The sequence below is a fragment of the Protopterus annectens genome, chromosome 9.part0, assembly GCF_019279795.1.
Source record: "Protopterus annectens isolate FY-2018-M chromosome 9.part0, PAN1.0, whole genome shotgun sequence".
Classification (NCBI taxonomy): domain Eukaryota; kingdom Metazoa; phylum Chordata; order Ceratodontiformes; family Protopteridae; genus Protopterus; species Protopterus annectens.
The window spans coordinates 1,437,330,628-1,437,346,531 of record NC_056743.1 but is presented as its reverse complement, the minus strand read 5'-3'; the positions used below and the strand labels follow the sequence as shown (position 1 = coordinate 1,437,346,531).

At 44.7% G+C, this 15,904-nt stretch overlaps 1 protein-coding gene across 1 annotated transcript in view; it reads left to right on the top strand.

The window, feature by feature from the left end:
* Positions 1 to 15,904, top strand: part of TCF7L1 (transcription factor 7 like 1) — a 580,879-nt gene that overhangs the window by 123,692 nt on the left and 441,283 nt on the right. The window contains exon 5 of the mRNA XM_044084398.1: positions 13,948 to 13,962. Coding sequence (XP_043940333.1) covers positions 13,948 to 13,962 — 15 coding nt within the window. The remainder of the gene's footprint in view (positions 1 to 13,947; positions 13,963 to 15,904) is intronic.

The window sequence follows — 15,904 nt, the reverse complement described above, 5'->3', positions numbered from 1 at the left end:
CTACAGGTTCCATTTCCATACCCTGCCAAAGGCAAACGGCTGGCCAGATCTGCCAAAAAATCGGTGGGCAGAGGCACAAAAACAAGTCTCATCTCTCATGGACATGAGTAAAATCCTTGTCCCCGCTGTTGCTCTGGCACTTGTTGAATGGCCCTCAAGACTGTTCTTGGTACCCAGAAAGGACACGGCCTGGAGGCCAATACTGGACCTATTGATTCTAAATACATTCCTGGATATACCAAAATTCAAAATGTTAACTTTGCAGCAGCTTCTGCCCATGCTGGGCAAGAACACTTGGCTTGTAACTTTAGACCTAAAAGAGGCATACCTGCATGGCTTGTAACTTTAGACCTAAAAGAGGCATACCTGCATGTCCCAATCAGACAAACATGCAGAAGATATCTCAGATTCAAGGCTGGCTCAATGCATTACTAATTCTCTGCACTGCCTTTTGGCTTATCTACTGCGTCCAGGGTCTTTACAGAGTGCCTGGCACCAGTGATTGCATTCTGCAGGCAGAGGAATACAAATATTTCCTTACTTGGATGACTGTCTAATTCAAGCAGAGAACAAGGACATCCTTTTACAGCATCTGGCGTTTGTGAAAAAACTTCTAACATGCCTAGGTTACTCAGTCAACGAAAATAAATCAAAACTAGTACCCTCTCAAAGAGAATATTCCTGGGTGCTAGCTTAAATACAACTGCCAAGATGGCTTCTCACACCAGACAAACAAAGGCAGCTGACTACCTAATTCAGAATGTTAGCAACAAAGGCCCAGTTATCTGCAAGAAAAATTCTGCAGGCTTTGGGCGTCATGGCATCCTGCATCCTACTAATTCCATATGCAAGACTGCATATGAGGAAACTTCAGTGGTACCTAAAAAGTGTTTGGACTCGACATTGCCACAGCCTGGAAACTATAATTACCCTCATTCCCTGCCTGCAACAGGAGTTTCGATGGTGGGCAAAGGCTTATCAAAACAAGGGACAGCCGTTCACATTACCCCCAGCCAGGCAGACACTAACAACAGATGCGTCAGATTATGCATGGGGGGCCCACATGGCAGGAAGATGCATTCAGGGAACATGGACCTCAAACCAAATACATCTACATATCAATCTAAAAGGGATGCTAGCTGTTCAAAATGCCCTGACAGCCTTCAAGGGCCTACTTCATCCAGGACAAGTACTGATAGACAGACAACACCACAGTCATGTGGTATATAAACGGGGGGGGGGGCACACATTCTTACCCCCTTTGCAGACTGGCCGTGACTTTGTGGGACACAGCATTGACTTACCAAGTACATCTGCAGGCACAATTCCTGCCAGGAAGGAAGAATACTCTGGCAGACGAACTAAGAAACTTCATGGATCCCCATGAGTGGCAGCTGGATCCACAAGTCTTCAGCGTGATAACAAGGAAATGGGGTTGCCTGGACATAGATCTATTTGCCTCCCCTCACAACTACCAACTAAAGACATTCTGCACAAGGATTTATCACAGACAAGCATGGAAAGTGGACGCCCTCTCCTTCAGCTGGAAAAACCTATCAGTATATGTCTTTCCCCCTCTGCCTCTCCTCCCCAAGGTACTCCTAAAGGTCAGACAGGAGAAGCCAAAGATGATACTGATTGCACCAGACTGGCCCCGCCAGCACTGGTACCCAATATTAAGGAGCTTTTCTCAGTGCCCAGCTTGGACCCTATCTCAAGTACCGCATGTACTGTCCCAGCAAAACAATCAGATCCTGCACAGCCAGCTCAGGACTTGGCAGCATGGCGGATAATGTAGTCATACAAAACACATCTCTCAGCAAAGCTGTGATTGATGTCATTTTGGAAGCCAGAAGGCCTAGTACTAGAAAATCTTATGCTGGAAAATGGAAGAGATTCTGTGCTTGGAACCAGACACAAGGAACAGATACAGCTGTGCCAAATATTCCTCAGATTTTACAATACTTAACCGAGATGCTGGACAAAGGCCTATCTTTCTAGTCTATTAAAATTCATGCCTCTGCCATTTTGGCTCATTACAATGCAGAGCCACCAATCTTCTCATCCCTTATTAAAACAGTACCTCAGAGGAGCCAAAAATTTAAGGCCTCCAAGGAGATCACCAATGCCTGCATGGGACCTCAACTGTGTCTTGGAAAAACTCACCCTGCCTCCTTTTGAGCCAGCTGCTACTGCTTGGAAAATGGCTCTGCTCCTAGCAATAACTTCTGCAAGACGAGTTTCAGAGCTACAGGCACTCATGGCTGTGGAACCTTTTATCATTTTATATCCGGACAGGGTCTCCCTGAGGACAAACCCAACATTTATGCCTAAAGTGGTGTCCAGTGTGGCTCTTAACAAACCATTCATCTGCCAACTTTTTATCCAAATCCACAGAAAAAGGGGGAGAGAATTCTGCATTCTTTGGAAGTACACAGCTTAGTTTCTGTTCGGACAGAATCAAAGTTTTCAGAAAGACAGAGCAATTACTAGTGGCATATGCTGCAGGATGACAAGGAAAGGCTATCTCAAAGCAGACTATTTCAAAGTGGATAGGCCACTGCATTGGTTTCTGCTACTTATACCGTGGCAAGCCAGTGCCTAAGGGCATTAGGCCACATACCACCAGAGCTGCTGCCACTTGAGCAGCCTTTCTCAGGGGGGTACCAACCAAGGACATTTTAGAGGCAGCTACTTGGAGTTCAGTGCACACCTTTACAAAGCTCTATCATCTGCCACTCTACTCTAAATCCAGGGCAGGCTTTGCCACTGCAGTCCTGCAAGGTGTCATAGCCGCTCCTAATGCTGTTTAACTCCCGCCTCCCAACCATAGCTTTGGGAATCTACCCAAATGTAATGACTGCAACAGTGAAACACGAAGAACATAGTACAGTTGTGTACACTTACCATAAATGTAGATGTTCGAGTGTATTCACTGTTGCAGTCCAGGTTACCCACCCACCATCCCCACTTTAATTCTGATGGAACTTCTCTTTCCTTCTCTTATTTACACAACCTATGTGGTGTATTTGCTTGTGGATGAAGGTAAAGTTTATATTGCTGCATGTTATTTTATATATAGATATAAATTATGACTACCCTTTTAGGGTGCACCTGACATCTAGGGCAAGAAAAACTAAATATAATGACGTCGTCTGCTGCTTTTATACCCCTGACGACCTGACGTCAGGGAAGGGGCAACGACAGCCGACGCAGGACCCAAGAATTCAGGCCGACTGAGGGCAACCTGCCAGCAGGTTTACCCAAATGTAATGACTGCAACAGTGAATACACTTGAACATCTACATTTATGGTAAGTGTACACAACTGTACTTTTCCTGTAACAGTGCTACAGAGAGAGCTACTGAGAACATGAAAGTAAAGCCAAAAAAGTGTTAAAATCTCAAATGTCTGTCATTTCTTCTTAGAGTTTTATTAAGATCTTCTTTTGTTTAAAATATGTGCTCAGGTTAGTGAGATAAAAATGCGATATTGAGACCAAGTTCTTTCTTTTTTTTTTTTTCTTTTCTTTTGCAGATTTAGCTGCTGAATGGTGTTAATATTTGGTTAATCACTGCGTGTAATGCATTGAAATATTTTAATAAGGAATGGGGAAAGATGAAAGCTGGAGCATGTCTATTACCGATTTATATAACTAAAAGGCTAAAATAAGTATTGTCTTACACAATACTGGTGGTGTGCATCTGAGCACTGTGGATATTTTGTAATACTATAGTACTGTGAAGGATAGAAGATTGTTTATAATTAAATTGATGTACCACCCTTTGTAAGAAGACTTGTCCGGAATACCTACAGATTTGCGGGAAACCTCCGGAGGTTTTAGGTTGTGGATCAGTTGAAGAAAGCCTGTTGAATTTATGCTTGTTTTGTTAACCCTTTAAATTGAAGCATTGGGTTCTCCCAATTTTAAGTATTGCTGATTTTTTTTCATTGAATAATTTTTCTTTTTGATTCAACTCTTACAACTGACTGAATTAGAGTTTGGGGTTTAAGTGGTTAATGGAAAATCTGCCAATGAAGAAAAAGAAGAGTATGGCTGAATACTGATTTTATAGTAATCTTTATCCTTTGCTTGAGAGACCTTGCATATGTTCTTCATGTTTCACTGTTGCAGTCATTACATTTGGGTTATATGCCTGCAGGTATGCCTGATTATCAAAGTCTTGGGTCCTGTGTCGGATGCTGTCTCATCTTCCATGATGTCAGGTAGTCAGGGGTATAACGCATGCAGCCGATGCCATTGCATCAGTCTTTTTTGCCACGCGGTGCCCGAAGCAGAAGCAGTTTGCAAGTGCCGATCGGCCAACTCCTGAAATTTTCATTTTCGTGTTTCAGAACCGAAGTCTTCAAAAAAGCTAAGTACCCCGTTGGGGATCCTTTTTTCTTGCTTGCCAGTTCGCCGGTACTCAGTGAGGCACTTTCGCAGCCCCTGATACCCTTCTACCTCAGATTCGCAGGCCTCTACCGAGACCCATTCGGAGTCCGGTATGCCGCGAGATGCTTCTTTGACTATGGAACCTGCAGATGTCTCTACCTTGGATGGGTCCGGAGCCGCTGTGCAGGCACCGGCTTCTGATGGTATGTTCAGGCCTACAGACTTGCATTTCAAACAGACGCCATCTTCTTCAAGGTCTAAAACTCGATCCACTCCTAGAAAACAGATGTCCAAACCGCATGGTTAGGCCCATATGCCTAAAAAACAAATAAGAATGGCTGAAGACATTATTAATCTAATTAGGGGAAGCCAGCCTTCTGCGGCTAAGAGACCTAGAACTGATTTTCCTTCTGATCAGGATTCTGATATTTATGTTTCTTCTGATGACTGGGATTTGCCCTTGTCTACCTATGAAGATTCTGATGCAGAGGACTCCATACCTACCATAATCTAGCCTGGCCCCAGACACTTTAACTCTGGCTCCCAGACAAACCTGACTGGTATTAGAGTACCTGTGTCTCTCTGTCTCTCTGTCTCTCTGTCTCTCTGTCTCTCTGTCTCTCTGTCTCTCTGTCTCTCTGTCTCTCTCTCTGTCTCTCTGTCTGTCTCTCTGTCTGTCTCTCTGTCTCTCTGTCTGTCTGTCTCTCTGTCTGTCTGTCTCTCTGTCTGTCTGTCTCTCTGTCTCTCTCTGTCTCTCTCTCTCTCTCTCTGTCTCTCTCTGTCTCTCTCTGTCTCTCTGTCTCCTCTTCAAGAATCCTACTGAGGACCCAAAGGCATTAAGGCTACTACTGCCAAAAACCCTACCCCCTCTGATAGAAATTGGACAGATGGGGTAAGAAAGTATACACTTCCGCTACTTTGACCATTAGGGCCTTAAACTGTCAGTTTCATATGTTAAAGTATCAGCCGCATATTATTGGACTACTTAAACAGAAAATGATGTTGATTCCTGACTGTGCTGAGAATAAAGAATTATAGGATTTAATGCATTCTGCTGAACAAGTTGGCAAACATACTTTGCAATGTAGTTTTGACTCTTTAGAAGCATCTTGCAGGGCTGCTGTCACTGTGTCTGTTCTTAGAAGGCATGCGTGGCTTAAGGAGAAAAAATTGCCAGATCATGGTAAAGCTAAATTACTGGAGGCTCCCTTAAACCAGGACCGCCTGTTTGGCAACAAAGCAGAAGTAGTACTTAAAAGGATGGAGGAAAAAGCTAAATCTATGCAAACTGTTAAAGATTTCCTGCAAGCACAGCCTCCCACATTTAGTAGACCTTGGCCTTCTAAGAATTGGTCCTTTCCTGTCTCTTCCAGGCCTTCAGTCCAAACCCAGGAATAGCAGACTACTTAGGCTGCAGTCTCAAGGTACTCGCAGGCCTAAGCAGTGGGGGGCTCCCACTTCCAAAGCTGGAAGTAGTAAGACACCCCCATATGGTAAACTGTCACAATGACTTAACCTTAAACCTTCCAAGCCCTGCTCAACTGTCTGCCCCCTTAGGGGGAAATATCGTCCTGCAAGCAAAAAACTGTGAACTCATTACCCAAGACAAATGGGTTTTAAATATAGTTTTTCAAGGATACAGATTCCACTTCCACTCCTTACCAACCCCAAACGGTTGGCCAGACCGACCCCCAAATCGGTGGGCAGAGGCTCAACAACAGGATGTCCTTCATGGATGCATCTGCAGTCATAACAACTGGGTTGTCCTGTCGTCAGGCAGCCCTTCAGTCGGCCGGATTCCAAAGTCCGGGTCCAGCTTCGGCTGATGTCGCACTTCACCCGATGTCATCTCTGTTGGTCTTCGGGTATAAAGGCATCAGCCGACGCCATTTTCCTCAGTCTTTCTTGCCGCGTGGCGCCCGAAGCAGAAGCTGTTCCTAAGTGCCGGTCGGTCGGATCCAGAGATTACTTCTACCGAATACTACTTCGAAGACTTCTAAAGCTAAGTACCCCGTTGGGGACTCTTTCTTGCCTCAGCCGATGTCAGAAAAAGTTAATAATTGTTTAACCTGTGGGAAACAAATACCTCATAAGGATTTCCACTCTTACTGTCTGCCTTGTTTAGGCCCAGCCCACGACGTAGCAGCCTGTTCGGCCTGTGCTTCTTTCAACCGACGAACGCTTAGGCGTCGGTCGGAGTTTGCTGAACAGTTTTTCGGTTCTGATTTTGCGTATATTATGCCGTCGGATCCTCCGACTACCCAAACTGCTAAAAAACGCAAAGATAAAGACCGACACTCGCGGTCCGCGGTTTCGGCCGAAACCATGGTTAAGCAAACCGCGAGTGTCTCTGTTTCGGCCGAAACCGAGAAAGCTGATCAAAATACAGCAGAATCTATCACTACCACTGAGGCCCCTGCTACTTCTCTTGAATCGGCCTCAGAAATTTTATCCACTACGGTGGTTGCCACTGATTGCCACTGACTTATCAGACACCATTCCCTTGGATGTGTCTACCCCAGCACGTGGTGCTGCTAGGCCTCCAGCAGCCATGTCCATTAAGGCCTTTGCCAGGGCCAAAGCAGCCAAAACTACTAGAACAGTGCCTGCTAAACCCCCTACAACACGGCCCTCTTCTAGTTCACAAATGCTTACCCTGGCAGAAGATTTAATTTCATTAATTAGGGGATCTCAATCTCACCCAGACAGGGCCTCTCAGCCCCCAGAGAAGAGACCTAGGGCAGAGCCCCCCGAGCCTGTGTCCTCTGATTCTGCTGATGAATCAGACATAACAGACCAGCCAGAGGCTCCTTTCTCCAATTTTGAAGACTCAGATGCTGAAGAATCCATTCCAGCTGCCTCCCCACCAGAAGAATTTTCCTTTGGGGAAACCTTACATGCCATGCGAGAGCAGTTCCAATGGCAGCAGCAGGATTTCTCAGACTCCAGAAAAAGACTTAGAACCTTTCTGCACCTTCCACAACACAGGCCCTTAGCTATACCTCCTGTGCTCTCTGTAGTGGATGATGCCTTCAATGATGTCTGCTCTGCACCAGATTCTTTACCTCCAGCCCCTGCCAAACCAGACAGATTTTACAGGGTACCAGACACTCATCACCACCTATACAAGGCCCCTCTGGCGGACCCCGAAACTATTTCCCAGGGGCCTAAGGCAGTAGCCTCGACCACAACAAAAAACCCTATACCTTCAGAAAGGGAATCAAGGTCTTTAGACAGATGAGGCAAAAAAAGTTTATACTTCTGCTACTCTCTCAGCTAGAGCTTTAAACTGCCAGTTTCACATGATACAATACCAAGAGTTTATGCTTGATCAATTAACTAAAAAACTATCCTCTGAGGATTCTATGGATAAGAAATATGTATTAGAAATGGTAAATAACATACAACAGGTTAGTAACCATTCCTTAAAATGTGGCTATGATGCACTGGAGGCTTCATTTAGATCAGCCATGACTGGCACAGTGATAAGAAGGCATGCATGGCTAAAGGAACAAGCTTTACCGGATCATGTTAAAGCCAAGTTATTAGATGCTCCTATGGATAAGACCAGCTTGTTTGGTACACCTGCCCAGCAGGTAATGAAGAAAATGGAAGAAAAGGCAAAATCTGTTCAAACGGTTAAAGATTTCTTGCAGGTCCAACCCCCAAGGTTTAGCAGGAACTGGCCTGCCAAAAATTGGTCCTTTCCTGACTCCACAAGATCCCAAAGGGGCAGGAATAGACGTTCCAGAGGCAGAAACCAATCCAGAGGAGGTGCCTACAGAGGACGACAGTGGCAAGGTAACAACAGAGGCACAGACACAACCACTGCCACTACAACAACACAGCCACAGTGACTTAACTCTAAAACCGCCTACCAGGGAACAAATAGCAGCTCCATTAGGCGGCAAATTAACCTTATTTTCAAAGAACTGGCACTATATCACAAAAGACAAGTGGATTTTACAAACCATAGATCAAGGTTACCGGTTCCACTTCCACACTTTACCAGTCAAAAGAGGAATGCCAAATCTACCTCCAAATCAAAAACAGAGGCTCTACAACAGATAATGCAGTTAGCAAACATGAGAGCTGTGGAAAGAGTGCCAACAACAGAACAAGGAAAGGGATTCTACTCAGGACTATTCCTAGTTCCAAGAAAGGAAAAAAGTTGGAGACCTATTCTCGACCTGTCCACCTTAAATACATACATCATTGTCCCAAAATTCAAAATGCTGACCCTACAGCAACTTCTTCCCATGCTGGGCAAGGAGTGTTGGCTGGTAACTCTAGATCTCAAGGAGGCATACCTGCATGTCCCCATTCGACCAATCTGCAGAAGATACCTCAGATTTCTTGCAGGATTAGAGCATTATCAATTCTCAGCATTGCCCTTTGGCTTATCTACTGCGCCCAGACTATTCACAAAATGCCTGGCATCAGTAATCGCCCACTGCAGACTACAGGGAATTCAAATTTACCCATACCTGGACGACTGCCTGCTACAAGGGGACAACAAAAGCAAGTTGACAACAGATTTACAAAGGGTCATTTACTTGCTACAAGCACTGGGATACACAGTCAATTTACAAAAATCAAGGCTGATACCATCCCAGACAAGGACATTCTTGGGCGCGGAATTGGACACAGTAAAACAAATGGCTTTCCTAACTGCAGAAAAACAGAGAACTCCCTCTTTACTTCTTGGCACTAACAAAACAGAACAAGTTAACAGCAAGAAAAGTACTGCAGGCCTTGGGCTTCATGGCATCATGCATAATCTTGGTCCCACTTGCCAGACTACATATGAGAAAACTACAGTGGTACCTAAAGAATTTATGGTCCCAACACAGGCACAGCCTAGAAACAGAAATTCCACTAATTCCATGCTTAAAACAGGAGTTCCTATGGTGGGCTCAAGCATGCCAGTCAAACCCAGGGCTACCCTTTCGCAGATGTCAAGCAAGCCAGACCATCACAACAGACGCTTCAGACTTAGGATGGGGGGCCCACATGCTGGACAAATGCGTGCAAGGATTGTGGCGCAGGATCAACTTCACCTGCACATCAACCTAAAAGAAATGCTGGCAGTAAAACTGGCAATCCAAAACTTCAGACCATTTCTCAAAGAGGGCCAGTTGATGATAAGGACAGACAACACCACAGTCATGTGGTACATCAACAAACAGGGAGGCACTCATTCATACCCCCTATGCAGAATGACTTTGGAGCTGTGGAACCTGGCACTCAGCTACAACATCCAGATACAGGCAATATTTGTACCGGGAAAAGAAAATACTCTATTAGACATACTAAGCAGAACCACATCGGATGCCCACGAATGGATGCTACATCCGGACATCTTCAAGACCATCTCAAAGAAATGGGGAATGCTTCAGATAGATCTATTTGCTTCCCCTCTCAATCACCAGCTCAAAACGTTCTGCACAAGGACATTCCACCCACTAGCATGGAAAGTGGATTCGCTCTCCTTCAGCTGGAAAGGCCTAACAGCATATGCATTCCCACCTCTTCCCTTGATACACAAGGTATTACTAAAAATCAAGGAAGAACGTCCAAGGATAATCCTAATAGCTCCAAACTGGCCAAGACAACACTGGTACCCACTGCTCAGGAGCATGTCTCAGAACAATATGTGGCCAATACCCCTGATGCCTTTGATGTTAACTCAGAACAACTACAGCATCATGCATCCAAACCTAAAAACGTTGCAACTGACTGCATATGGAACATCACATAGCAGCAGCTAATCCAGAACTTTCCCAAAGAGTTAAAGACATTATTCTTGAAGCCCGCAGACCTTCAACAAGAAGGAACTATGCAGGAAAATGGAAAAGGTTTGTCATTTGGAGTACTGAGAGGAAAAGATGTGTCAAACATAGATATGCCTAACATTCTGGAGTATCTGGCAGAACTTCTACATTCAGGCCTGTCCTACTCCTCCATCAAGATACATGCATCAGCTATATCAGCAGAATACAGCTTTGATCCACCTGTTTTTCACACCCATTACTCAGACAGTTCCTCAGAGGAATCAAGAATGTAAAACCTCCAAGGAAACCACCATTACCAGCTTGGGACTTGAACTTTGTGCTAGAAAAGTTGACACTATCACCCTTTGAGCCAGCAGCAACAGCAGACCTACAGCATCTATCGTGGAAAACCGCCTTCCTACTGGCAATAACCTCAGCCAGGAGGGTTTCTGAACTCCAGGCCCTAATGGCAGTACAACCCTTCCTAATCTTCCATCAAGATAGTGTCCATGAGGACTAATCCTACATTTATGCCTAAGGTGGTATCCAGAGTGTCTTTAAACCAGGCAATCCACCTACCTACCTTCTTTCCCAACCCACAAAACAGAAGGGAAAGAATACTGCATACCTTGGATATACATAGACAGCTACGCTACTACCTGGACAGAACAAAAAGTAGCAGAAAAACTGATCAGCTTTTTGTAGCCTATGCAACAGGAAGGGAAGGAAAAGCTATTTCCAAACAGACAATCTCCAAATGGATAGGAAATTGCATACGGTTCTGTTAATCCTTCCATGGAAAACCAATTCCACAGAACATAAGACCTCATTCTACAAGGGCAACAGCCACTACCACAGCCTTTTTACGAGGAGTGGCAACCAAAGACATTATTGAGGCGGCTACTTGGACCTCCGTGCATACATTTGCCAAGCATTATAATCTGCCTCTATATTCCAGATCCCGAGCAGGGTTTGCCACTGCTGTACTGCAAGGGATCCTAAACACACCATAATCTAGTTTCTTCCTCCTCCCCTATTTGGCTATGGTATTCTACCCAGTTGTTATGACTGCAGATGCATCCATGAAGGACATAGTACAGTTTTGTACCTACCATAAATGTAGATGTCCGAACTGGATAGCATCTGCAGTCAGGATTACCCTCCCTCCTTCCCTCTGTGGTACTCCTAGGTGTTTACCCTCCTAATAGCTAGCTGGTGGGGAGTCTTTTATGGTGTATTTGTTGTATATATGTACATACATGCTTATTTTTGTGTTTACCACTATCTTTTTGGAAACATTGGCATTTATCCAAAATTTTTAGCCTTCAAGAGGGCTACTGGCATCTGGGGCAAGAAACACTGAGGAAAATGGCGTCGGCTGATGCCTTTATACCCGAAGACCAACAGAGATGACGTCGGGTGAAGTGCGACATCAGCCGAAGCCGGACCCGGACTTTGGAATCCGGCCGACTGAAGGGCTGCCTGACGACAGGACAACCCAGTTGTTATGACTGCAGATGCTATCCAGTTCGGACATCTACATTTATGGTAGGTACAAAACTGTACTTTCTCTCTCTTCTAAGTATCAGGGCTATTCAGCATGTCCCAGCAGAGGAATGGGGACAAGGTTTTTACTCTAGACTTTTCCTGGTACCCAGAAAAGACCACTCCTGGAGTCCTGTCCTGGACCTGTCTATTCTAAACACATTTTTGGTAATCCCAAAATTCAAAATGCTAACTCTGCATCAGCTGCTTCCCATGCTAGGCAAAAATGCCTGGTTGGCAACATTGGACTTAAAGGAGCTTACCTGCACATCCCAATAAGGGAATCTTGCAGAAAATACCTACGCTTCAGAGCAGGCTACATGCACCATCAATTCTCTGCACTGCCCTTTGGCTTATCTACTGCGCCCAGGGTATTCACAAAGTGCCTAGCTCCAGTCATTGCATTCTGCAGGCAACGAAATATTCAAATATACCCATACCTGGATGATTGTCTAATTCAGGCAGAAAGCCAGGACATACTATTAAATCATCTGGCATTTGTAAAGAAACTGCTAACCTCACTGGGGTACACCATAAATGAAAAGAAATCTCACCTAGTACCCTGCCAACAAGTTGTATTCCTGGGAGCAAGCTTGAACACAACTTCCCAGATGGCCTACCTCACGCCAGAGAAACAAGTTTAACAGCCTACTTCAAACTACTGGCCACAAAGACTCTGTCTGCAAGAAAAATACTGCAAGCCCTGGTGTTCCTGGCCTCTTGCATCCTACTAATTCCATATGCAAGACTGCATATGAGGAAACTACAATGGTATCTAAAAAGCCTATGGTGTCAACCTTCTCAGGACCTGGAATCAGTGATCCCTATCATTCTTTGTATAAAGACAGAGTTCCTTTAGTGGGCAGAGGCCTGCTACCACAACAAGGGACTGCCATTCACTCTGCCCCCCCCCCCAACCTTAGCAGACTCCTCACACTATGCATGGGGGGGCTCACTTGGCAGGGCAGTGCATTCAGGTCAAATGCACCTGCATATCAATCAAAAAGAAATGTTAGCTGTACAGAATTCTGACAGCCTTCAAGGACCATATTCTTCCAGGACAATTATTGGTAAAGACAGACAACACCACTGTTATGTGGTACATAAACAAGCAGGGGGGTACCCACTTGTACCCTCTCTGCAGACTAGCCATGGCTGTGTGGAACACGGCCTTGAACTACCAAGTGCACCTACAAGCTCAATACCTGCCAGGCAAGCTAAATTCACTGGGAGACAACCTAAGCAGAAACCTCATGGACCCACACGAGTGGAAACTGGAACCAAAGATATTGAACACTTTGAGAAACAAATGGGGGAACCCAGAGATGGACCTGTTTGCCTCCCCTCAGAACTACCAATTGGACAAATTCTGCACAAGGACTCCCCACAGACAAGCTTGGAAAGTGGATGCCTTGTCCTTCTCCTGGGAAAGCCTCTCCGTTTATGCCTTCACCCTCTCGGCTTCTCTTGAAAGTTCTGCTAAAGATCAAACAGGACAAGCAGAGGACAATTCTCATTGCACCAGACTGGCCACGTCAGCACTGGTACCTGTTGTTGCTCAGTATGTCACTGCTGGAACCATGGCACCTGCCTCAGACCCCTTCCCTGCTGTCCCACCAGGAGGGCCAGATTCTGCACCCTCAACTGCAAACCCTGAACCTTGCAGCCTGGCTAATTACCTGAGCTCTCCAATACCCTCCCTCAGTAAGCAAGTGCTGGATGTCATTCTGGAAGCAAGGGGGCCAAGTACTGGAAAATCCTATGCTGAAAAGTGAGAGATACTGTTCCTGGGGCCAGACTCAAGGGATGGGCACATCAGTGCCCAGCTTACCGCATATTCTTCGGTACTTAAGAGATGCTCAACAAGGGCCTTTCCTTCTCATGTATTAAAATTCATGCTTCCACCATTTCAGCACATTATAATACTGAGCTGCCCCTCTTCTCTCTCCCCCTACTGAAGGAATTCCTTAGAGTGGCCAAAAATTTGCACCCAGGAAAGCCTAGGACCTTTACCTTTGTATTGGAAAAGCTCACTCTACCTCCTTTTGAGCCAGCGGCAACTGCGGAGTTGAGATTCCTTTCTTGGAAAACGGCCTTCCTTCTAGCCATCACTTCAGCTAGAAGAGTGTCTGAATTGCAGGCCCTTATAGCAGTGGAGCCCTTCACCATCTTCCATGCTGACAGGGTGTCCCTCAGGACCAATCCTTCCTTTATGCCCAGGGTGGTATCCAGTATGGCCCTTAATCAGTCCATTCATTTGCCAACCTTGTTTTTTAATCCACAGAACAAAGGAGAATGAATACTGCACTCTTTGGACGTGCACAGACAACTTAGGCTTAGTCCTCTCCAAATAAAATCTATCAGGAAAACTGAACAGCTGCTAGTTGCCTTTGCTGCAGGTGCAGAGGGGAAGGCCATTTCAAAACAAACCATTTCTAAGTGGATAGGCCATTGCATTCTTTTCTGCTATAAGTACCATGGAAAACCTACCCCACAGGAGGATAAGATCACATTCCACCAGGGCTGCATCTACTTCAACAGCCTTTCTCAGAGGCATTCCTACCAGGGACATCCTAGAAGCTGCTACCTGGAGCTGTGTGCATACCTTCACCAAGCATTATCACTTCCCTATTTTTTCTAATTCCAGAGCTGGTTTTGCTACTGCAGTCTTGCAGGGCTTAATATCTGGTCCTAATGCTCTCTAACTGCCTCCTCCCTTCCTTAGCTTTGGGAATCTACCCAAATGTAATGACTGCAACAGTGAAACAGGAAGAACATAGTACAGTTGTGTACACTTGCCATAAATGTAGATGTTTAGAGTATTCACTGTTGCAGTCCTGGTTACCCTCCCTCCAGCCCCCTGACATCTATTGGCTATACCTTTCTTCTTGTTTACTGTATCTAAGCTTTCTGGAGTATTTATTTTTTGTTGGAGGTGTAACCTTGTATATAAAATTGCTTTCCATTATGGGGGCACTTGACATCTAATGGCGTTGGCTGCATGCTTTATACCCCTGACTGCCTGACCTCATGGAAGATGAGACCACATCCGACGCAGGACCCAAGACTTTGATAATCAGGCTGGCTGAGGGCTACTCGCAGGCAAATAACCCAAATATAATGACTGCAGCAGTGAATACACTCTAACATCTACATTTATGTTAAGTGTACACAACTGTACTTTGTGTGACAACTATAAAACCAAAATCAGTAAGTGCTAAAATGCTGCATTTTTGTGTGTGTAACAAATGCATAAGCCTACTTCCACCACTCTGCATTTCTATAACCAGAGACCAGCATCATTAACTACAGAAAAAAAAATTAAGACCTATACCTTGCATTTTCTGAATCTTTTCTTGCTTGAAACATACCAGGAGAATGTGCACGTGGTGCAGTACCCTTTTGCTAAGGTAATTGCTGAAGTATGTATGAATTTACCTTCAAAATTAAGTTCCATCTAAAACCCAATTCAAAAATGATAAAAAGTCATATTGCACTAAAATGGATTTGAGAAAGTGGTATTGACAGTGTACACTATCTGTATTCTGTGACCATTATCCCTTTTTAGTGTGGCTTCAGTTACTTGCCCTTCTCCAACATGTATGTTGGTCAATGTCTGTTCCTTCTCCTTGCTTCAAAATCCCCAGCCTGCACACACACTTACTTGAATTCTGTTGCTTGTCATATTGCGGGTACGTATTGTAATCGATACTTTGTAGAGTGCTCACAGTTGTTTTGAGGGTAGTAAAGGTTTTATTTTTTAATTAATTTTTGGAGTTTTTCATAGTGCGTAATCAGGTAATGTGTACATTTCTGGCTAAATTCTATGACTCGCTGTCTTTTACCAGTCTAAGCTGTGCTGTCTGACTATAATTGTACTCAAGTGAAAGTTTTGACTTGTGGGCTTCTGTCTTGTACATATTCATCTTTGCTAGATACCCAGTTTTCTGATTAAATATGCATTGTGATACTACATTATCAGTTATGTCATAAATTTGATATTTTTGGGGATTCTTTGACGAAACGTGTGTAGCTTGCATGTGAATTTTTAATGTTCTATTTCTGTAGAAGTTATGCAGAAAAGAACAATTCTCTGCTGTGCTTGCCCATTGGGAACTTTCCAGTCAGCCAATACATTAGTAGTACTGGGTGATGACCTTCTGCAGTGAAATTTGTAGACCAGTTAACA